General features: G+C 38.5%; 2 protein-coding genes across 7 annotated transcripts in view; one reads left to right on the plus strand and one right to left on the minus strand.

The window, feature by feature from the left end:
- tax1bp1b (Tax1 (human T-cell leukemia virus type I) binding protein 1b) overlaps positions 1–10197 on the minus strand; it is a 30010-nt gene extending 19813 nt beyond the window's left edge. For all 6 annotated transcript variants that reach the window (XM_053681377.1, XM_017471524.3, XM_017471540.3 and 3 more), the window contains exons 1-2: positions 10089–10197; positions 8726–8921 (exon numbers count right to left, since the gene is read on the minus strand). In XM_053681377.1, the coding sequence (XP_053537352.1) occupies positions 8726–8863 (138 nt within the window). In that variant the 5' untranslated portion in view covers positions 8864–8921; positions 10089–10197. The remainder of the gene's footprint in view (positions 1–8725; positions 8922–10088) is intronic.
- Positions 10198–12798: 2601 nt separating this feature from the next.
- Positions 12799–22594, plus strand: hibadhb (3-hydroxyisobutyrate dehydrogenase b). The gene is made up of 8 exons (XM_017478674.3): positions 12799–12947; positions 13540–13697; positions 14292–14401; positions 15252–15373; positions 20819–20952; positions 21046–21122; positions 21337–21493; positions 21706–22594. Exons 1-8 carry the CDS (start codon positions 12878–12880, stop codon positions 21862–21864), a joined length of 987 nt encoding a protein of 328 aa, XP_017334163.1. The 5' UTR covers positions 12799–12877; the 3' UTR covers positions 21865–22594.
- The last annotated feature ends 2814 nt before the right edge of the window (positions 22595–25408 follow it).

Here is a 25408-nt window from a genome sequence, read left to right on the forward strand (position 1 = left end):
ACAGGAACACCCTATTTCTATAAAAGGAGGTCTATTTAGTCAGCCACACGTGCGGTCTAACTCAAAGACACTAGATGCAGTGTTCAGGTGGTCATGGCATTACCCATAGCCTGACTCACTTGTTTACATCACCGCTAACCTTTTAGCACCAAAGCCTGAAAGGAACACTCAGAGATGTGTGCACACATGTGAACTCTGCATGAGTTATAGTGTGGATGATTGATACATGGCTCTTCCCAGCTGCCACATGCGCCAAGACCTTGTTGGATATGTTCGGTTGAAGGAGCACGGCTACAACTCAGGCTTAACAGGAAGAGGAAAATAGGTGAAAATTTTACACATACTTCAAACTGGAAACCAAAATGTAATTATATGAATTTTATGTGTTGTTAACTGATGGCTGATGAGGGGGGTGCACAGAAAATATATCCATAACTTCAGCCGTCTGCCATAAAACTGTCAAGCAAAATCAGACTCACGTTGTACTGGCTGTGGGTCCCAACACGCACACACACCCGTGCGCGCACACACACACACACACACACACACACACACACACACACACACACACACACGCGCTAAACAAGACTGCTGCTTCATAAATGTGCACACAGGAAATCTACAGCAAGTGATTTAACATGCATATGTACAAATCCACAAATGCAGAGTCACTGGTAAATGGTGATATTTAAGAGCTGCTCTCACTGTGCAGTTCACCACAATTAAAGTTGCTGTAATCCCCTGACTGTACAAGGGAGAATAGCCTGGGGTGCTGGAGCTGTAAAGAACAGGAAGCCATTAAAGGCAGTATCATTACTGCACGCTGGACACCGCTCACTCATTAAGCCCGTTTAGGGTGAGTGAGGGTGAAACTGAACCCCTGTATGCCTCTCATTTAAGCCCAGAGAACAATTCACTGCCAGTGGCTGATCACAGCAACATATAAATGGGATGCTATGACATTTAACTGAGTAAGATGGTTAAAATTAAGACATGTCTGAAAAACAATCAACTTTTAAACAATGACTTGGTGAAGCTCGTCTAATTCTGAATGCACTCACTACATGTAATATCCTTCCTACTCATCCCTACTTTCACATCTGATCAACCTCAAAGACACTGGATGACTTCTACAAGCATGTGTGAACTGCAAGCAAACCATGCCACAGAATGTGTTTCATGCAAACAGCCCCCTTGATGCCTTAACGCCCCACTTCAGGAGCCTTTTTTCCTGCTGTCACACCCCATATACAAACACCATCTGTGACCTGAAGTAATCACTGGTGGGGGTGGGGGGTTGGGGGGACCACAGAAAGGAACTTCGTTATTTAGTTGCTGCAATATAGAGTTGTGAATTTTGGTCAATTTCCCATTAATGTTAATGTACAGTAATGTGAATCAATAAGTACACCCCATGGAAACTGTTGGCAAAATTAGCTTTATCAATAGAGATAATATTTTTCTGTGGAAAAACTAAGTACACCCTTGGCCTCAGAAAGCTAGTACTGCCCCTTTTAGCAGTAATAACTTATTGTGGGCGTTTTGCATAATTGTCCACCAGACTTGCTGGAATTTATTACCACTCTTCTATGCAATATACTCTCAGTTACACTATGTTTGAGGGATTTCTTGCATGTTCACATCACGCCACAACATTTAAATGGGATTCAAATCTGGGCTTTAACTGGGCCATTCCATAACCCACCATTTCTTCTGTTTGGGTCATTCCTTGGTGAATTTGCTAGTGTTCTTAGGATCATTATCCTGTTGAAAGGTCCATTATTGGTTCAACTTCAACTTTCAGACAGATGGCCTCATATTATCTTCAAGCACTCTTTGATATGATGTAGAATTCATAGTTAAATAAATGAATGCAAGCTGTCCAGTCCCTGAGGCAGAGAAGCAACCCAAAACCATAACATTTCCACCACCATGTTTCACAGTTGGTATGAGGTGCTTCTCCTGAAAAGCTGTCTTTGATCTGCACCAAACATGTCTGCTGTTACTGTGGCCAAACAGCTCAACCTTTGATTCGTCTGTCCAGAGCACATTATTCCGAAAGGCCTGGTCTTTGCCTATATGCTCATTGGCAAACTGTAGTCTTGCTTTAATGTTATTTTCAGGCAGCAAAGTATTTTCCTGGTACGATTCCCATGCAGGTAAAATTTGTGCAATTTCTTTCTGATTGTAGAATCATGCATTTTGACACCAACAGCAAGACTTACAAACAGATCCTGTGATGAAATTTTGGGTTCTTGGAGACTTCTTTTTGCATCAGATGGTCTGCTCTTGGGTCGAATTTGCTGGGACGTCCAGTCCTGGACAAACTGGCAGTCGTTTGAAATCTGCGCCATTTGTAGACGATTTTCTATACAGTGGATTGATGCATTTCAAATAATGTGGAGATCTTTTTAAATCCCTTGCCAGACTCATAGGCATCCACAGCCTTTTTTTCCTAAAGGCCTTACAGAACTCTTTAGATCTTGGCATGATGACACCACAAACCTCAATAGCAAAGGGAACACCAGACACTACATGTGAAAGGTTTAAATAAACACCTGCTCTCCCTAAGCAGGTTCTAATCACTGGCACCCAATTTTGAACACCTGATTCTAATTTTATGGATATGAAGGTGTGATAAATGTAGGGGTGTAGTTACTTTTTCCAAGTGACTGATGTGTTTTTTTGTGATAATTTAAATTGTGAGAATTACTACAATAAGTCAATTTTATGTGTCATTTGATAAAGTACATCAACTTTATTAACAGGTGCGGTTTTATAGAGGATCAAAGGTTTGCTTTTCCAAATATGTATTTTTTTTAAAAATTATTACTTTTTTTTTTCTTTTTTTTTTTAAAGAAAAAGCCAACAATTTCCATGGGGTGTACTTATTTTTTCCACATGACTGTATATTCCCAGGAGCTGATCAGGATTTTTGAAATTCTGTTGTGTTGGTCCCTTTAACAAAACTTAACAGCAGACATTTGGCTGTTTTATAACACGGGCTCTTGCTTCTTTGTTTTTGTTCTGTATGTATATAAATGTGAGGAGGTTCATCAAGATCACTGGTGCCACTTTACTAAACTCTCATTTGAAACCTGAAGCATCTTCATGCTCAGTAACCGTATTTTGTGAATCTAATAATTTTCTATAGCTGCTTGTATACAGAGGTTATCCATATTCAAAAGTAAATGACATCCACAACAGATCATTTGCACAATGTATTTATTTACTCAAATTGAGAAAATACCCAAACGAAGCACAGCATTCCAGTGTATCAATGACATCCGAGCCAGTGTGAAATACATGAATGAGTCAAGCTTTGCCGAAACAATAATAAAATATTACCGCTCCATTTTGTAGTTTTTCATGTTTGCCAATGAACTGTTTGATGTTGGACGCATTTGTAGGAGTTTTGCTCAATACTCAATGCCAAGGCATGCTAAAAAAATATATGAGGGGGAATAAAAAAATAAACACACACACACACACACAACAGCCTTAACGAATTCAGAAACCATGGCTTTGCAAGATATTATGTATTACATAATCTGACAAAAAAAAAAATCCCTCTCAATGGTGCGGGTTTATTTTGAGAAGCACTTTGACATTTACATCTTGTGTCTGACATCCATCACTGGTAGCCTAACACTGAACAGTAACAGATAAACCTACAGTCAATATTAAAGTAACCTAACAAGAAAATCTCTTAGCCATGATAAACTGATGTGGGTGTATGGTGTGGATTTTTATTTTTTAAGAAAGACCTTTATAGAAAACTATAACACTAACAGTTTTTCCCCCTTATATTGATGACAGGAAACATGGCCAGAAAATATTTCTGTGTGATCAGTTTTAGGAATGAAAATCATGAAGCCTTCTGAGCTTAAGTGTCAGGAACAATGAATAGGTCCAGCTTCCACATTAGCTCAAAACACAGCATTTTAACTTGCTAAACACATAAGGTGCAGAATACATGGGATGAACAGTCTTACTATTATCATTATTATTATCATCATTATTATTATTCATACTGAGCATTGCCCGTTGTTCAAATTAGAAGTGTGTTCTTAATGCTGTAATAATAAGACGACTGGGAATACAGTCTAAGATTTGGAATACAGTGTTTTGGTTTTGGAGAGTGGATTTAATTGTATATGTGAAATAGTCAATAAATGTGAAATAGTGAAATAAATGTAATTACTATTGGGTCAGGACACAATAATCAAGGACAAATGTTGGTCTCGTGGCAAAACCAGTTGACAACAACTGCTTTAAAGTTTGTTATGTAAAACAAATCAAGTCAGACTTGAATCTACCTGCAGCAGTAGGAAGAACATAGATCACAATACTGACTGCTTCTTCTCTGACAAGATAATTATAAAGCAGTGTTTGCCAGCTCCACCCTGGTGGCATGTTCTGACGCTCCAAACATGACGTTCACAAATTGCAAATCAGGCGTCTACTAGAGCTCCAATTTCAAAGAGCATCAAGCTGCTGCTCTTTAGAATTTGTTTAGACCAGAGATTGAAGAGACAAGCTCCAGCTAACATATGGGTTATTGCAAACCATTTCAACAGCCAGGTAAGCTGAGGACATAAAGGACAGCAAAGACAGCATGGCGTCATGGCTCTAAATTCAAGACAAGAGCGATATGAACTTAGAAACGGAAAGAAAAAAACGATACAGTTTCTTTTCAGGCAGCAATAGCTATACACAGCCAAGCTATACAAGGCAGACAGAAAGACCAACATGGTGCTACCAGGGCTCCATTACATTAGTCCCAGCTCAGGTAGTGTGAAGTCTTCCCCTGAACACCAGGTGGCAATAACATCCTACTGGCAGCCATGAGCCCAAATCACAGCTCCAGGCCAGTGACTCACGGAGCAGGTATCCATTTTGGCATTGTTTAGTGTTTGGCACAGCACCCACCCATCTTTCAGCAAAGCAATGGCTGTGTGAAGGATTTATAACCCATAGGCTCTTCATCCCCAAAGTTTAGCCTTGCGTCAGGAGGTCTGTGTGCACTGCAGACGTACAGATGAACGTATCTACCTCTAGGGCAATGCTGTGTTTTGTGTATCACCAACCTCAAGCTTGGAGAACAGGCTTCAAGCTCCAATCAGGATCACACAAAGGTGGCAATGACAACAAAAAGATATAAGATAGCAGCTGTAAGTGACAGAAATACAATACATCTATTGGGCAGGAAGTTAAACCAGTGAAATTTGGCTCTTCAGAATTTGATCTTTGCTCTTTCCCTAAATTGCTCTAGGTTATAAAAAAATACAGGAAGCAGTTTCAGAGATCATAAAGTTTTTCCATTAATCAAAATTGCTCATCATCAACTTTCTTTGAAGCCATTTAGCTTAAGTCTAAAAGGCTGGATCTTAGAGCGGTTTTCACCGGAGGTTAATCCAATGGCTCTTAATGAAGAACACTGCCTGCAATGCAACACAGCTGCAGAGGAGGAGAAGCCCTCCTGACAGCTTGTTGTAAAAAGACTACATCAAACTCGGCACAGCACACAGAAACACTCATACACACACAACCCAGGAGCCTCTAAAATTCCTCTTTGATCTCATCAGACCAAAACCCAGACACTGAATCTTGTCAGTTACCATCCTTCCTTCCATCTCAAAAACCATTAAACGTTAAGTCAGTCTTTCTCTCTGTAGCAGCGCTTCCCTTAACATGGCCAAGGCAGTTGTGTGTGTGTGTGTGTGTGTGTGTGTGTGTGTTTTAACCAGCAGCAGCTGGGAGAAACTGCAGCATGCAGATCAAGCCAAAACACTAAGCTTACCCTGCCAGCAACTATAATTCATACCTAAAAGCTCCCACGGCCATTAAGCTACACTAGCTCTCTCACATGCATTCAAAGATAGTAGGTGAATGTTCACCTACATTCCAAGCAATTTACACTCCAACATGAAGCAACGCATTCTGTCAGTCTCAAGTCCATGTGTAACAAACATTTTTCATTGCCAAAGTGCTAGCTGAGGCTTTTAACTCAAAAGCAAACTGACTCTTTTAGAAACACATAAGTCACACTATGCATAATTTAAAACAAAAACAGACAGAGAGAGAGAGAGATCAGAAATAACATTAAAACCACCTGCCTAATATTGTGTAGGTCCCCCTTGTGCCACCAAAACAGCTCTGACCTGTTGAGGCATGGTCTCCATTTGGCTTCAAGACATTAGAAGTAGATCCTTTAAGTCCTATCAGTTGTGAGGTGGGGCCTCTATGGATCAGACTTGTTTGTCCAGCACATCCAACAGACCCTTGATCGGATTGAGATCTGGGGAATTTGGAGGCGAAGTCAACACCTTGAACTCTTTGACATGTTCCTCATTATCCTGCTGAAAGAGGCCACTGCCATTAGGGTATACCTTTGCCATGAAGGTCTGCACCAAATGTTTAGGTAGGTGGTAGGTGTCAAAGTAACATTCACATGAATCCAGGGAGCCAAGGTTTCCCAACAGAACACTACCTCCAGTGGCTTGCCTTCTTCCCATAGTGCATCCTGGTGCCATCTCTTCTACAGGTAGGAGACGCACACGCACCCGGCTGTCCATATGATGCAAAAGAAAATGTGATTCATCAGGCCAGGCCACCTTTTTCTATTGCTCCATGGTCCAGTTCTGATTTCTCACTTTCCACCATGCTCATTTCACTTTCACTTTCGAATTAGCAGTAGTTCGGGGGCAGCAATTGCTTGAATGGTGGGTTTGTTATTATTCTTAATGAAAAACACAACAACTACAAAACAGTACAATGACGACTCACTTATATTAAACATAGAACTTTTGAAACCAAATCTTCCACCATCAGCTAAGCAGTCAGCTCGCCTCACTCTCATCACGTGATAAATGAAATCTGATCCATGCTGCGACTCTGACTCATTCGGCTCATGCTGAATTGAGCAGACGCATTCAGTTTTTAATTGTAGCTTCCGTTCTCTAACAGAACTAAATGATTTTTATTACTATAAAAAGGCAAAAACGACAGTGGGGGTGGTGCTGCAGTGGGCAAGTGATGTAATCAGTGTGCAGCCTAAACACCAGTAACATTGACTAGCGCAGAAAGCCTATCTGACACCTTTTGATCATATCCAGCACTAACTTTTTCAACAATTTGTGCTACAGTAGCTCTTCTGTGGGATCAGACCAGATGGGCTAGCCTTCACTCCCCCACACACATCACTGAGCCTTGGGCACCCATGACCCTATCTCCGGTTCACTGGTTGTCCTTCCTTGGACCACTTTTGGTAAGTACAAACTACTGCATACCAGGAACTGGATACCACGAGCACCCCCCAAGACCTGTCGTTTTGAAACGACTTTTGCTTTGTGATGTGGTGCATTATCACGCTGGAAGTAACCATTAGAAGATGGTAAATTGTGGCCATGAAGGGATGCACATGGTCAGTAACAATACTCAAATAGGCTGCAGCATTCAAGCAATGATTGATTGGTATTAACTGGCCCAAAGTGTGCCAAGAAAACATTCCCCACACCATTACACTACCTCCACCAGCCTGTACCGTTGACACAAGCTAGGTCTGGTCCATGGATTCATGCTGTTGCTGCCAAATTCCAACCCTACCATTTGTGTGCCTCAGAAGAAATCGAAATTCATCATAACAGGCCATGTTTTCCAGTCTTCAGCTGTCCAGTTTTAGTGAGTCTGTGCCCACTGCAGCCTCAGCTTTCTGTTCTTGGCTGATAGATGGTCTTCTGCTGTTGTAGCCCATTCGCCTCAAGGTTTGACGTGTTGTGCATTCTGAGATGCTTTTCTGAGCTCTTTCATCAACAAGGCATTTCCATCCTCAGAACGTCCATTTAGCATTCTGTGTACACTCTAGAGACTGATGTCTATGAAAATCCCAAGAGATCAGCAGTTTTTGAAACTCAAACCAGCTCATCTGGCAGCAACAAACGTGCCACGGTCAAATTCACTGAGATTACATTTTTAACCGATTCTGAAGTTCAATGTGAACATTACCTAAAGCTTTTGATGTGTATCTGCATTATTTTACACACTGTGCCACTTCCACATGATGGGCTGATTAAATGAATGCATGAAGTGTGTAAACATTCCTAACAAAGTGGTCAGTGAGTTTATTTCTGATATTCATGAATTTAAGTTATTCTCCCAAAGAAAACTGTACACTCCAGAGCAAAATATTAAGCTTTTAAATAGTTTTAACAACAAATTACTGGTCAGAAAAGTGGCAAGAATGAAACAAAACCACTTCCGAGACCTCATGTGCCACCATTTGCTTGTTTGCTTTAGCTGCAGTGAATTGTTTTGGGGGAAAAGCTAGAAACAAGGAAATTCACTTCTTGTATGCAAAGGTTAAATCATGATAATGATAAAAAATTAGGGATGCACCGAAATGAAAATTCTTGGCCGAAGCCGAATATAATGAAAAACTTGGCCGAAAGCCGAAGGCTTATATAGAGTATAGAGTATAGACTATAATACTTTACCCTCAAACAAAAGACAGTTGTTTTTTGTTCGTTTTTATTCTGGCAAAATAGATGTTGAAGGTGTGCTTCAGTTTTTGATTTGCTGAAGGAAACCAATCTGATCATAAAAGCAATGCATTTCCTTTCAAACCATGTCACACTGTCATAGCGAGGCGATCAAATCAACGCACTGCAATAAACCTAACCAGAAACGAACCACTAACAATTAACCAGAAACGTAGAAGCTTTACCTTGAATATGCCAACCCAGTCCTTGGGATGGGGCTTGATGAACTGTGTGAGTGTATAGTGGCACTCCAGAGCAGCGTGGGGGAGATAACTCTTCCCCACGTTCTGGAAGATGACATGAGCAAAATTAGACGTTTCCATGGTACTAGGTGCTATCGTTCCCTCCTATAAAAGTCTATCTGTCACTCAGCAGCTGGTCCTGCATTAAAAACATCAGAAACAAAAGAGTAGATGGGTTAGTTTAGAAATTACACACTCTGTGCTTCCCCAAATGACACCATAACTCAGACACATGCCAAAAACTCAAGCATTCGGACTTTCCTCAACTTTAACAATAAGAACTGCATTATAGAGTAAAAGTCATCACATAAAATCACTTGATATGACATGACAAGTCCTGCATACCAGGATTACTGATGTCGTACTTTTTGAAGATAAGATGAAAGAAAGAATATCTTATGGGAGTGTAAGCATAAACCTGTCAGAATTAAACACCCCCTGAAACCATGGCGACCCCGTAGGCCTCTTTTCAAAGCCGTTTTAACACAAGTTTAAATTGAAACGATATAAATAAATATATAATATGGAATTCTATAAATATATATATATTTTTAATAATGTCTACATGTATCTGAAAACACTGTATTGACTATCCATTGTTGTTATTTTTGGTGCAATGACAGCGTTCAACATTCGTATTAAAAATGTTTTCTTATGTATATGCCGTGTATCTGTATACAGCCCACGTACATATAGAATGCTATGTATAACTTGCTAACACGGCCAACTACATTTTAAACCAGTTAGCTAATGCTATACTTCGTATTTCTAGAAATATATACACTTAACATTACGATATTATTGTTAATTATAATAATTATTATTATAATAATTATTATTATTTATAATGTTCGACTCTAACGAGTTATGCTAACTAATCAGAAAGCTGACTTCATAACCACGTCATTTAAAAAACACAAAGTTCGTTGCTAGTAGCATGAGCTGCTAGGCTAAACAATAACAAACGAAGTTCCCATTATTTACTTAACCTTGTTCAGAAGTCCTTTCGGAATACATACATCATAACACAGAATTCAAGTGCTCCTGTCATCCTAACAATGAGAGAATCTAGCTGTTTTTCATATCAAATATTGTATACGCATATATAACTATATATAGGAGTGTGTTTGGCGGATCTATAAGCGGCTAGAATGCTACTTCAGAGAGCGGATTAGAGCTAGCGTTAGCTAATAAGCTTCTATTTATCTTGGACATACCTGACGTCAAAATACCATTTACACTAAAAACAACTATGAAAATGTTATAAATAGTGGTACAGTGTATAAACATATAAAGTATGGCCTACCCCATGTTTTACAGCAAGGAGAAAGCCTTGGTCCTGTTATTGACGCACTTTCCAGACTCAGCTGTACATTCCCTACTCCGCTTCCGGGAACGTGACCACGTGACTTCTACGTAGGAGCTTGAAATACGGCTCTTCAAATCATATTTCCAAAATCGTTTCCTTGTATATGATGTGTAGATTCACACCGATACTCCAACACACATCCGTTCTTATGCGAGCAAAGGTACTGGCTTCATCGGCCACGTTTAACCGTGTGCAGGGTTAACCCACTTCCGTGCAGTCTCACTGTAACAAGTATTGTTCGTATCTTTGAGATTTCTGAGAGAACTTATAAGTCAAATTCATAAATACGTGCAGTATTGTGCAGAAGTCTTAGGCACTAATCAAGAAATGGTGAAAACCAAAGATGTCTTCGAAATGTAATGAAAATAAAAAAAATACATGAAAAAAACTACATTAAAGATCAGTAATAAAGTAAACAAAGTCAATATTTAATGTGACGGTCCTTTGTCTTTAAAAATGCACCAGCAGATGCATCTCAGGTACATTTTGAGCAGTTTTTAGGAATGTAGAGGTTTTTTTAAGCATAGTAAAGAATCTGCCACAGTTCTTCTGGAGAGTTTGATTACTGCACTTGCTTCTGTTTTTGCAGGTAATACCTGATCATGCTTGGGGAGTAACAGAATACATGTTATGGCATTGCATAATCAGGATACAGGAAACACTGGTAACTGTAATCCGTTACAGTTATGTCAAAAAACAGAGTAATCAGATTACAGGTACATTTTGTAAAAAGTGGGAATACTATCAAGATTTAAAGATATATATATATTTTTAAACCAAAGAAATTTATCTTTTGACATCATAATACAATATAGACAGCTGCTTGATTATAGTTCTGGTTCTTGCTTGCCACTCGTGGCTCATGTGAGCAAATTCCTGGTGCATGCACAAATAAATTTTGCAGCAAGTTAATTTGGTAGAAATGAACACACGTTGTTCTCTGAAATGCTTTTTTGGGGTGACCATACATCCTCTTTTTCCCGAACATGTCCTCTTTTTCGGACCTTAAAAACGCGTAACTCTAAATTTTAGAAAATGTATGGAATTCGGCTTTAATTTCATTATGATGTGCTTATGTTCTGATACTACAACATGTGTGCGCATATTTGCATTGCTTTATCCCCTCTCTGTAATTCCCGTCTTCTCGCACACCAATTGGACGATTACAAAAGGTTTGCAGCAACTACTGGCCAATTTCCTGCCTCTCAACCATCAGGCCACTCTCAGTGAACAGGTGAAGGAAAGAGCTATCTACCCTCTTCTAAATATATGAGCTCATACAGTGCCCTCCACTAATATTGGCACTCTTTGTAAATGTGAGCAAAGAAGGCTGTGAAATTGTGTCTTTATTGTTTAATCGTTTGATCTTTTGTTAAAAATAAATTCACAAAACTATTCTGCTCTCATGGATATCAACCAATTGCAAACAAATCACAGGTTTATACAAAAAATATATCTTTGTTAAATATAGGTATGAACAATTATTGGCACCCTTTTAGTCAATACTTCCCTTTGCCAAGATAACAGCTCTGAGTCTTCTATAATGCCTGATGAGGTTGGAGAATACATGGCAAGGGATCTGAGATCATTCCTCCATACAGAATCACTCCAGATCCTTCAAATTTCGAGGTCCACGCTGGTGGACTCTCCTCTTCAGTTCATCCCACAGGTTTTCTATGGGTTTCAAGTCAGGGGACTGGGATGGCCATGGCAGGACCTTGATTTTGTGGTCAGTAAATCATTTTTGTGTTGATTTTGATGCATGTTTTGGATCATTGTCCTGCTGGAAGATCCAACCACAGCCCATTTTAAGCTTTCTGGCAGAGGAAGTCAGGTTTTCATTTAATATCTATTGATATTTGATAGAGTCCATGATACCATGTATCCCAACGAAATGTCCAGGTCATCTGGCAGAAAAACAGCCCCAAAACATTAAAGAGCCACCACCATATTTAACCACGGGCATGAGGTACTTTGAGGTACTGACACCTAGCTGAACACTTTACAGTTGGTTGTGTGACTTTAAGTCATTCCCTTCAAATGCTATTGAGCTTTAAATTATGGTATATTTTGTGTATGGGCCTATTCAGTAATGCAATACATGTCAAATTTATATGTGATTTAATAGTTTATTTTAACAAATATCAAAAATCTAAAATGTGTGCATTATACCTGACATCTAGATGAACACTTTACAGTTGGTTGTGTGACTGTATGTCACTCCCATCAAATGCTATTGAGCTTTAAATGATGGTATATTTTGTGTATGAGTCCATGCAGTAATAAAATACATGGCAATATTTATATATGATTTAATAGTTTATTTTGTTAAATATCAAAAAATCTAAAAGGTGTGAGTTATAGCTGACACATACATGAACACTTAACAGTTGGTTATATGACTGTAAGTCATTCCCTTCAAATGCTATTGAAGTTAGAAACGTGTTTAACAATGTCGTACGTAACTTTAGAGACGGTCCCTTAATTTCCGCATATCCGCGAATATCGAACGTCCAACGTCAAGCCAACTTCCCTAGCCAGTCTGGATATCGCTTGTTATAGTGTAGCTAACCAATAGGATTATAGCTCTGAAGAATGCCCCGCCTACACCTGGTTTTCATTGGAGGAAAAAGTCGAGCAAACTCAAACATGTATGGACAGCAGTTGCGTCATTTGTTTGCCGTCCAATGTTGGCGCTGTGAGTTAGAGGGCAGCAGTAAAGCAGCATGGCGGCTCTGTTAAGGGGCTCTCGTAGTCTTTTAGGAAAGTGGCATAGCCATGTCACCTCGGTGCAGGGTATGCTCGGTCATGTTTCTCTCAGTTAGCGTAGTTTTCTTCTGTTGTGTTTGCAGCGTTGTATTGTGAAAATGCTCTGTTAAATTAACTCATTCAGACAAACAATAATCTGAGCTCAGCGTTGTACTGTGAAAATGCTCTTCTAAATTAACTAATGTCATGCTGTTTAAACATTATTCGGGTAACTTCAGTTGTAGCTGTGCCGACTAGTTACCGATTACTATCACTTTACACCCGACTTTGTGTCTATTAAGAGGGTTAATGTCATGAGTGTCATTGACAGGTTATGTGTTCATTTGTCATCTCCAGATTTAGGCTTCGTCAGATTTAAGAGCACGTTTGAATTTTAAACTAAGTTGGTAATAAAGCGCTTGCTTTTTTCATTGACTAACCAAGATCAGATTGTGGTGCAGGATTTTCAGAAATCTACAGTCTTGGCCTTTAAATCACACACTCTTGTTCTCTGGAAAGCTTAAATAAATAAGTTACTGATTTTGGCTGATTACCTTGTGATTAGCAGAAGGACATCACTGCTGCACAAGGACGTTCATGTGTGTTCATTATGTTTGTATATATATATATTTTTTTCCAGTCTCCAGATCCATGGCCTCCAAAACCCAAGTGGGCTTCATTGGCCTGGGGAATATGGGAAACCCAATGGCCAAGAACCTGATCAAACATGGCTACCCTGTGATTGCTACAGATGTCTTCCCTGAATCCTGCAAAGAGCTACAGGAACTGGGTGCTCAAGTGAGAATACAATAAAATATGATTGCATGGCTTTTAAATGGTGGTGGTTTTTAATTGATCTAAGGTGGCACTGCAGGTTCTCCAGTGTCCGTGGTTTAATCCTGATCTCGGGGTATTGTCTGTGTGGAGTTTTGTGTAAGAGCAGGTTTCTTCTTGGTTCTCCAGCTTCCTCCCACCTTCCAGATAAAGGCCTGTATGTAAATTGTGTGTATCCTGCATTGGGCTGGCATCCCACCCAGAGTAAATTCCCCTCACACAGTCTTTCCAGGATAGGCTATGGAGCCACTGTGACCTTGACCAGGACAAAGTGTTTACTGAAGATGAATGAATAAATTACTGAATTGAGCGAATTGGTGTTCACAATATGACTTTAAATTAAACATGTCTTTGATTGTACTGTTATGTGGTGTAAAGTATGGACATGTGATCATCTTGTAAATACGTGGTTTTGCAATTCAAGATTATTTGGTGTAATCGTCTTTACTTGCAAAAAGTGATATACATGCTAGAAACATATTATTGCACCTTAGTAAAGCATGGAGTCTCTTCCTTTATTTATGTTTGACTCGATATTCTTGTGTTGTATGGTCTTAGATTTTGGACTCCCCTGCAGATGTGGCAGACAAGGCAGACCGCATTATTACAATGTTGCCGTCCAGTCCTAATGTTATTGAGGTGTACACAGGCCCCAACGGCATTCTGAAGTAAGCCTGTGTTAACCGTTTTCAATTCTTAATATCACAACATTAATCAGTGTTTTTTAAATTGTATAAGGGTGTAATTACTTCAATACAGCTGCAAAAAGACTAATAATGTCAAGTCAACATGTATGAACAGGATCAGAATTATGGCCGATACTTCCATTTGCCTTATCCTTGGGTTTTTCATATGGTGTAATTTATAGAAAATTGGTGACCACATGTGCAACATCAGATTAGAGTGTGAAGGGGTTATGCTGTCCATGCACGCATACTCAAATGTTTGTTTGTTTGTTTGTTTGTTTTTTTTCGTTTTGGGTAAGTGATGTGTGTGATGAACTTCATGCAAGATCCTTTCAATTTGTAATTTTCTAGTGCAAAAGTAGTATTGTATAGTGTGTGTGTGTGTGTGTGTGTGTGTGTGTGTGTGTTTAACTAATTATTTATATAAATATATTTGTAGTGTGTGTGTATATTATTTTCTTCTCTTCCAACAGCCAAGTCAAAACAAAAACAAGCCAAATTTTTTAATTGGTGTGCTGTATAATCCTTACATTATTTAACAAATTATCAAAAAGCAATCAATCAAGCAAAAATCACATGGAAAATCTGTGTATTGTTACTCTGTTAATATTGTTGCACTACCATATTCTGGATTTAGTCATAAACTTATTAGTTATTTATTTTTTAAGTAAAAATTTTAGTTTACATGAAGCCCTTAAATAGTATCTGTAGTTAATATGTATATTGTCCAGTGATGGAGTGAAGAGCTGGGAGCTTGTTGTATTGACATTAAAAAATATAAAACTAATTCCATTTTCTATGCTCTCATATACTCATTGCTCTTGTTGTATAGGAAGGTAAAGAAAGGCTCTCTGCTCATTGACTCCAGTACCATTGATCCTGCTGTATCGAAGGAAATGGCTGTTGCTGCCGAGAAAATGGGTGCTGTTTTCATGGATGCTCCAGTATCTGGAGGTAAAAGCATGTACCCAGCACAATGAATAATGTGGCCAAAACCAGACAAAACTGTTTTACGGGAGTGCAGTGTTTTATTGTTGTCGCACCCACACATGTCCTGAACTGACGTGATTCATCCTGAGCTGAACCGCCCCCCCCCCCCCCCCCCCCCCCCCCCGTTCGGTATGAAGGAAAGAAAGGGGAAAAAAAACATGATTCATCCTGTACTGTAAGTGATGACCCAGAAGAGGCAAATAGGCTGTTTTCTCAAAAGGAAGGAATATGAGAAGGGTCTTTATGACCTTTATGTTTTTACTGTGTTTATTTTATAAAATATATTCTGGTAATTGCAAAAATATTTCTTTCCAGTTTCATTGGTTCAAATATTTTGGCAATTTCATTTGGTTTCATTTATTTTGATATCATTTTTAAAGCCTCTCTCCCCTCTTTAACTTCCAGCCATTTTAACTGACCCCATCCCCAAAAATGTATATTTATAAAACAGAACCGAAGTGTTTAATATTCATTAGTAGACTTGCACCAGAGTACATATGCCAGTATAGGAGAGAAGAATTCTGCCTGTCAATACACCCAATGTCTTTGCTCATTACATGAACAGGAAAACTCGGATTCATTATTGTCAGAAGGCCAGAGCTAATTCAGCTGCATGCAGCCATATTGACCTGTGTTCTGTCCTGAGAGAAAGTTCCCAGCTATAAAGAGATGAGAGAAGTTAATGGGTCAGTGAAAATGAAAACTTTGACATTCATTAAAGGGGTTGGAAATGGTGTAGATCAATATGAACGTATCAATATTGTGATATATTAGGTTTGCATTTCTTAGATATTGTGATTATCTTTTTATTATTTTTTTATTATGTACAAACTGGCAGATCATTTTATGTTAAAATGTTGCACTTAAACTTTAAAAATTGTACTTTCTTTCTTTTTAGTTATTTAAATATAAAAAAAAAACTATATATTTTGCATAAATTAAAGTATCAAAGTGTTTTTTTTTGTTTGTTTGTTTTTTTTTGTTTTTTTAAATGCAGTGCTACTGTATTGCTGGGAAATTGTTCACAAATATGGTATATCGTGAAACATACAGTCCCCTCTGAAAAGGGATTACCAAATAATACTAAATACTATAAAAATTAGTGCACCACCAGATGTTTCATAATGTAGTAGTCTACTATTCTGCATGATGGTATGCTGTTTGGGAGCCTGTGTCTCATTTGTGTTGAATGGGAAGTGCCAGAGAGTTATTCAGATGCATCACTCATGTGACGCTCTTGCTTCCATGTTATTTACAGACATGGGCTATTCATTGTGAGTGTTCAAATAAATCTTTAGCTTCACATACATAATTCTGAATTTGACCAGAGATACCACTAAGCTGAAGAAAATGCACAAGGTACAGGTTTCACATTTTTTATTGACTACATTTACATGGACGGCACTAATCTAATTATTGACCTTATTCTGAATTAGACTATCTGATTAAGGTGTTTAAATGCGTTGCTTTGAGAATATTCCTTTCATGTTCCCGTTTTTAGATGTAGAACATGGATCAATTAATGGCACAAGTCATTATGTCCCCGCACCACACCGTCCGACGTTCCCTCCAGAATTTCTTGCATCAACATACAGTTCGTCTTCGTTATGGTACCATATACAGTTTTGGGTGTTTCATTTTTAATTTTATGAAAGCTTCAAGTGTAGTTAATTATTTGTCATGGTATACGTGCAAATAGACGACTGCTTGAAGCCATGGGCTGTGTCCGAAACCACATACTTGCCTACTATATAGTAGCCGAAATACGTGTATATCTCCTACTATATAGTAGGTAAATACACAGTTTTGGACCCAGCCGTGCTCTCTTGTTTGCCGTCAAATGGTTGAGCACTGCCGTGTGTGTGTGTGTGTGTGTGTGTGTGTGTGTGTGTGTGTGTCCTGTCACAAAATGCAGTGAAAACTCCCACACGATGTTAATAGTGTGATTAAGGTGTGTACATGTCTATAATGCACATATAATGCGACTAAAACAGGAATACTCCACTTGTCTGAATTTGATGTGTTTACTTCGAGTATGACTTTAGCCGGATTAAGGTCATCAGAAATCGCTGTTTACATGGTAGTTTCTTAATCAGAGTATTGTCTTAATCGGGTTAATATTGGATTACTGTTGTCCACGTAAACATACTGAATCATGCAATTATCTAATCAATCAATCAGTTATGTGGCTGCAGCGCAATGCATAAAATCATGCAGATATGGGCCAGCAGCTTTGGGTAGTGTTCACATCAACAAAAATTATGAGTGATTTTGACCGTGGCATGATTGTTGGTACCAGACGGGCTGGTTTGAGTATTTCTATAACTACTGGTCTTTTGGGATTTTCACACTACAGTCTCTAGAGTTTACTCGGAATTGTACAATAAAGAGAGAAAAAACATCCAGTGAACAGCAGTTCTGTGGACGGAAACACATTTTTGATGAGGGGTCAATGGAGAATGGCCAGACTTGTTCGAGCTGACCAAAAGGCTACAGTAACTCTGATAACCACCATGTAAAATTGTGGTGAGCAGAAACCCATCTCTGTATGCACAACACGTCGAACCTTGACGTGGATAGGCTACAACAGAGGAAGACTACGTCAGATTCCACTTCTGTCAACCAAGAACAGAAAGCTGAGGGTACAGTGGGCACAGGCTCGCCAAAACTGAACAGTTGAAGACTCGAAAAAAACTTGGACTGCTCTGATGAATCTCGATTTCTTCTGAGGCACACAGATGATAGGGTCAGAATTTGGCAGCAAAAGCATGAATCCATGGACCAAACCTGCCTTGTGCCAACAGTCCAGGCTGGTGGAGGTGGTGTAATAGTGTGGGGAATGTTTTCATGGCACTCTTTGAGCCAGTTAATACCAATCAATCATCGCTTGAATGCCACAGCCTATTTGAGTATTATTGCTGACCATGTGAATCCCTTCATGGCCACAATTTACCATCTTCTAATGGCTACTTCTAGCATAATAATGCACCATGTCACAAAGCAAAAGTCGTCTCAAACTGTTTAAATAAACATGACAATGAGTTCAGTGTTCTTCAGTGGCCTTCCCAGTCAGCGGATCTGAATCCAGTAGAACACGTTTTGGATGTTTTTAGAGCCATATCACCCTGCAGTTCTTGTCTGGTTTCCCACTGAAGTGAAGCAGGAACTAAGCAAAACTAAAGTTGCTGCTGGAAGTGGTATTAGTGAGGCCAGCCGTGGGTGCTTACCCTGTGGTCTGTATGGGGCCTAATGCCCCAGTATAGTGACTGGTGTGCCATACTGTTAAAACAGCACCGTCTTTCGGATGAGACGTTAAACCGTGGTCTTGATTCTTTGTGGTTGTTAAAAATCCCAGGGTACTTATTGTAAAGGGTAGCCCTGGTTATACCTATGGTTAAGGTATAACCCCTATGTCTTGGTGAAATTCCCCCATTGTCCTTTATCTATTGTGTGTGTGTGTGTGTGTGTGTGTGTGATATATATATATATATATATATATATATATATATATATATATATATATATATATATATATATATATATATATATATATATATATATATATATATAATATAATATTTTATGTAATATTTTATATATGCACGTGCACAGAGGGAGGCCTGTCCAGTCTCCACTGTGCTCCCTTTTGCTAGTTGTGTTCTGGAGAGTCGAGGAGACTAGGCAGAATGTGACTCGTGCTATTAAAGTTAATTTCCCACCCACAGATTGACTCCTGGGGTCTAAAGACGCTCACACAACATACATGCACATCCTTCATACAATCATACATGCTTTCTGCTTGTTCTTCACCTCTCAGCTAAATATGACTCATGTTCTTTGAGTTCCTCAGCCACATTTTATGATGTAGCCCCAGTGGATTACTGAAGATTTATGTTTTCAGTCCCTTTCCTACTGCACTGTGATTAAAGCTGTTCAGCTGTCCATGCTTAAACTGACTGTTCTGCATTGTATTTAGAAACACCGCAATCTCTCTATTAACTCCTAATCTGAAATGCCGCCTGTGCAGACCTTCTGACATAAGCTGCTATATCTCCAGACCAACAGGGGAATGAGTCCAAGGCTGCTCACTCAAGAGTTTTAAATCTTTCAACTCCACTTTGAGGGAGGTTACAGGTTAATGAAAATAATAAATCACAATTTTGAACTATTACAGATATGCATGAGACTTTGTTCTGTTTTTATCTTTGGCTACAAATATGTTCGACACCTGCAGCGAAGGCATAGGCCACAACAGCACTTATAGGCCACTCTCAATATGCACATGCATCAGTGCATAAACACATTTTTTAAAAAGTATACATTTTTAAATAATCCTGGCAGTTACTGTAATGCAGCCTTCCTTTCCTGTGGGCTTGGCTGAGGTGCAATGGCTACCTCATGTTCTAAGACAGCCGGTTCTTATACTGAGCCAGCACCCACTCTGTGCTTTATGGCCCTTTTAATCAGGAAGTTGTTGCCTCTGGCTTTTCAGCACGTAAACAAGAGCACGCTACTAGTTTTCTTTCCTTAAATTGTTGCCTCTCCCGACAAGACTGCGTCAGCATGGTTTGGCATGGGCGCCGCTGAAACTGCTTTTGGGTGCGAAACAGTCATAAGAATTCCACAAACCTGCTCAATCTCTGTACTTAGCCCCTCCAGTAGACATTATTCTCAGCTCTACCCTTGTGCCTGTGAACCGGCCGTAATGAAAAGCAAGCCACAACAAAACTGAGCATGACGTCACTTTCGTCCGTGTGTGAAAGTAGATGGAACTGCACTGCTGTAATTATAGAACTTTTTCCTGCCTGTGTAATTAAGGCTCTGAGATGGAGTCAAAGTAAAGAGCCACACAAGCTCTCAGCCTCTTTATTCCTAGCTTATTTATTTATTTATTTATTTATTTATTATTGCTGCATGTTGTACCATTAATGTTTTTTGGAATGCAGTCACATCTACAGATTGGAAATTGCAGGTCACTTAAAGTTGTACCAAGATGTGTCTTTTTGTTTTGCTTAGCATGCATTATTTTATTTCTTTGCTGGCAGCTTTCTTTGGAAAGACACTTGACAAATTTACCAGTGTGGAGTTGGCTTCATTTGCTGAAATTAAAAGCCTGGTTGAAAAGCCACTCACTCACTCACTGTATTTTACATTATACATGCATTATTCATACAAATTCTAGTTTGGCAGTGCACAGCTAAGTGCACTTTGTTGGGTATTTTGGTGATGAAATAGCAAACTTTAATAGTCTGGTTTAAGTAACTGTGTTAATATTAATACTGGACTCATACATGACCACTATAATACTTTTACTTGGCTCAAAAATGAATTATAAAGTCCTTTACAAGCTCAGCTAGGTATGGACTAATTTGGTACCACCTTCAGAAAGTAATTTTCTGATTGGCGCAGGTGTTGGAGCTGCCACTTCTGGTAAGCTGACCTTCATGGTAGGAGGAGTGGAGGAGGAATTCACTGCAGCCAAGGAGTTACTAAGCTGCATGGGAGCCAACGTTGTGTACTGTGGTCAAGTTGGCACAGGACAGGTATACCTCTAACTCTGCATTTGTTGTTGCTCTTGTTGTTGCTTTTGTATGTTGTATTTGTGTAACACTCTGTTTCTCACATTCTTTTCACAGGCTGCTAAGATCTGTAACAACATGCTGTTGGCAATAGGAATGATTGGCACTGCTGAGACCATGAACTTGGGCATCAGGTATGGTTGGCCAATCTTAGTTTTTATTGAAGCTGTGAGTGTGCAGTAGGGCAGTAAAAATGCTATATCTTCTATATCACTCTTACTCTGCATGTATATTTTGTTCAGATTTGGCCAATTTATTTTATTACTTTTTTTTTTATTTGCATATTTGTAGACATTGTTGATCTGTCACACTCAGTGGTGTAAGTTCTGTTTTGGTCACCTCTGACAGGCTGGGGCTCGATCCCAAGCTATTGGCAAAAATACTCAACATGAGTTCAGGCCGCTGCTGGTCCAGTGACACCTATAATCCTGTTCCAGGAGTGATGGAGGGAGTCCCCTCAGCCAACAACTATCAAGGGGGCTTTGGAACCACACTAATGGCTAAGGTAGGCTTTGTCTATTTTGTTTCAGTGTTCTCGTTCTGTCTCTCTCGCTGTCATTCATTCATATTGTATTAAATGTGTATGCAGTGTGAACAGAAATAGTACTTTTAATATTTCGTTTATTCCAGTGACTAGATCTGACATATTGTTTAAATAAAGTGTAATAAACAATGATGTAAAATAATTCTTTAACATAAAATCCTGTTTTACTGCAGGATCTGGGACTTGCACAGAGCACAGCGACAAACACGAAGACTCCGGTTCCACTTGGTTCTGTGGCTCATCAAATCTATCGTATGATGTGTGCACGTGGTTATGCCAGCAAGGACTTCTCCTCTGTCTTCCAGTTCCTGCGTGAGGAGGAGGGCCAGTAGGGGGTAACGCTCACAATTGTGGCCTAATTCTACTCTCCTGCCTCACCAAGACCTGGCGAGAGTAATGTTTGTTCATAGTGCAACACCTGTGTGATCTTGAAGACTTCAAGTCTATGAAGTCAAATGAGTGAATGAGTAGAAAAGAGGATGTGAATGTAAAAATTTAAACACATTCAGTCCTAAAGAATTCAGTCCTTTTCATTGGAATCATGTTACCTGTTTGGGCCTGCCCTGTACAAACCATGTTCCCATGTTTAACTCTTGACACTGTGAATCTGAGGCAGTGGTTACAATTTGTTTTTAAAGCAGATTCTGTGGTGTTGTGTCCTGTAGACTGACTTTCAATTATGTGTGTGGCCATGTTGGAATTGCTCTTATGGTTTCAGCTGAAGGAACTGGCAGCAACTGCAGTGAGGAAGTGACACGTTTAGACTCCACTAAATATAAACACTCCTTTTGCTCCAGCTAGCTGAGACACCGCATACCTTATCTTACAGTTCTGTAGCACTTTTTTTCTATTTTCTTTGGTAATGTGTTTTTTTTTTTTTTTTTTTTTTTTTTTTTTTTTTTAAGTTTTATTTTCAGAGTTATTGCTGTCATGTCTAACAGGTTTGCAGTGGTGTCTACATGTCAAAGTTATGTCTCTACTCTGAAATTAAAGCAGGAAAAAATCTGACAATGAAAGCTGGTTTCCTCCAGGTGACGATTAAATTCCTGGTTTACACACTCACTAATGAACTCCAAATGATCCTTTTTCTCATGGTTTTTATGATTCCTGCTGCCTGTTCAGTGTCCTGATTGGCAGTGTCATGCTGATAGAATGAAGACACATGTCAGGGTGCTTTAATATTCATGGTTTGAATCTACGGTGCATTTTGTTTAAGCAGGTGAGAACACGGCAATTGCACTGAAGATAAAAACAGCACTTCGAGAGCCGTTTCTGACCGGATCTATGCAACTTGACTGAATCGACCCAACTGCAGGAAGTGAACCAAACACACTGTGTACACGGGTGTTTTAAAGAATTATACATTTTTAATTCTAATATTTTGAGATACTGGATTTTTGATTTCCATGAGCTGTAAGCCTTAATCATCAAGATTAAAATGAAAAACAGCTTGAAATATTTCACTTTGTTTAATAAATCTAAAACAAAGTTTGACTTTTTGAATTAAATTACGGGGAAAAATTTTTTACTTTTCCCCAATATTTACATTTTTTTTTAGATGCACCTGTAATAGGTTGCGTACCAAAGGACTGAGCTGATCGCTGAGTAGAAGTGATTTGTTTTGGATATTAGGACTAAGGAACAAAAATAAAACCTGGGTGAGATGCAGACCATAGTTTTAAAATTTATTCAAAAGTTCATTATGCTCGCTGTTTTTTGTGATTTATGCACAAATACAAAGATTTTTTTCTCACTTATTTTCCATCTCTGTATTTCAGACCAATTAATGAAAGCAGTTTACGAGTCCGTTTTCAGCCCTACATCTCAATCACCCAAAGGTGTTTTGCTCGAGTTTTTATTTATTTAAATAATTTTTTTAATCTCTTGGTTTGTTTAATTATGTGCTGTGTGAAAACGAACCAAACAAATTTTGTTTGATTCTGGTTAAACAAATAGACTAAAAAGCGTGACATTTCTCACATTACATTTATTCATTTAGCAGATGCTTTTATCAAAAGCCACTTATAAATGAGGAAATACAAAGCGATATATCAAGCGGAGAACAATTACAAGTAGTGCTACCATACAAGATCTTTAATTTAGTTCTAGAGAAGCAAAGTGCGCAGAGTAGAGGTGTAAGAGACAGAATAATGTTTATTTATTTATTTTTTACATAATGTGGGGTTGGCATTTTAGGTGTTAGTTAAGTGCTATTACATGTTCTGTAATAGCACTGTCCTAACATCAGGTCATTTAAGGCATGACTGTCGCAGTCCTGACATCAGAAATATGAAAACTAGGAAATGCAAAAATAAGAAACTGTTATCAATTATGCTTAAAGCTGCAACCACAAACACTGGTTATTTTGGGCTACATGTCCTCTTCATTGTCCATATGATTATCTTGAAAATTAAATTGAGTATGCCTAAATATCAAAGCCCCGTAGTTACTGAGCAGCCAGAGAATTGGGGTTCCAGATAAACAGGCCTACATCTTTTCCCCTCTAACACTGTAAGCCTATACAAGTTGATTGAACTTATTTATGGAAACTCATTGCAGTAAAAAGGTTTGTCTTGGTGAACATAAAAGGCATTTCAAGTTTAATGTACTTGATATTAAAATAAGATTGCATTAAAAAAAATTGTTACACTAATGTAACTTATTTATTGTAATAAATAATCAGTTTAGGTAACTCAATAATATTAAATTGCACTAACTTTTTTTTTTTTTAGTTAAACTTAACTTTGAGTAGACAAAACTTAACTTTTTTTATTTTATTTGATTATCTTTGCAGAATAGTTACTCTAAGTTACAGCTGCACTATAAACAAGGACAAAGAATTCATGTTACAAGGATTTGTTTGAATAGGCATAGTTTATGTAGCACAATTAAGAAACATTGACTTTTTGTCTAACAAACTGACAATGAAGCTGAAGACAAATGTATGTTTTCTTGTCTTACACGGGAAGCTGATTTGTCAGTGGTAGAACTTTGCCTTTTAACTCCTTCTTACCCAAACATTAAATCACTTGCTGAATGAAATGGAATGTGTTGGTCATACACTTGGGGGGGGGGGGACTCACGGCCAGGGGCTGGTTCTCTAAATTGTCCATCACAACATTCCCCTCCAAGATGATTTCCATGGAGGTGGAAGGAAGGGGGATGCTGTGCCACATCTTTACTTTCTAAGTGGAGGAACTGGCACATGTTGGAATGAGTCCTCGTCATCATGAATAGAGAGGTTGTGTAAACAAATTTTAGCTGTCTAATATTCGTTTAGATATCAATAAATTTTTATTGAACATGTTTTTGTTAGTTATGTGCATGCATAATGGTTTATGAATTACATACACAAATATATGCAGGAGTTCAAAAATATGAAAATATTGTTTGTCTGCTTTTCAATGAGAGAATTGCATTTAACATGAACCAATTCAATTCAAATTAAATGACTGATTCAAAATGATATGCATAATTATAGAATGAGTCAGTGAGATCAGTCTGGATTGCATTTGAGTTTTAAATTTTCATAGCATGAATTCAATTTAGCTTTCTTTCTTTCTTTCAGCATGCAATAGTTCATTCAAACTTAAGCACTCAAAACTTCCTCCTCACTTCTCACAAAAAGAGCAGCCCCAAATTCATGTTTGATTTCATTCATTTTATTAATAAATTATGACATTTTTACTAATGATATAAGAGCACATCAAGGAAAATAATAGAATAAAAATTATGTAATGATCCTTTTAATTTACATCAACTATGACAGATTTTTTTAAATTAACAATACTTACAAAGCATGCTTTGAAGAACATAGTTGGGTCATCTCTAAGAATTACTGGAAGTCCTCTTATGGCAACACATCTATGTCAGCAA

The sequence above is a fragment of the Ictalurus punctatus genome, chromosome 1 (assembly GCF_001660625.3).
Source record: "Ictalurus punctatus breed USDA103 chromosome 1, Coco_2.0, whole genome shotgun sequence".
NCBI lineage: Eukaryota > Metazoa > Chordata > Actinopteri > Siluriformes > Ictaluridae > Ictalurus > Ictalurus punctatus.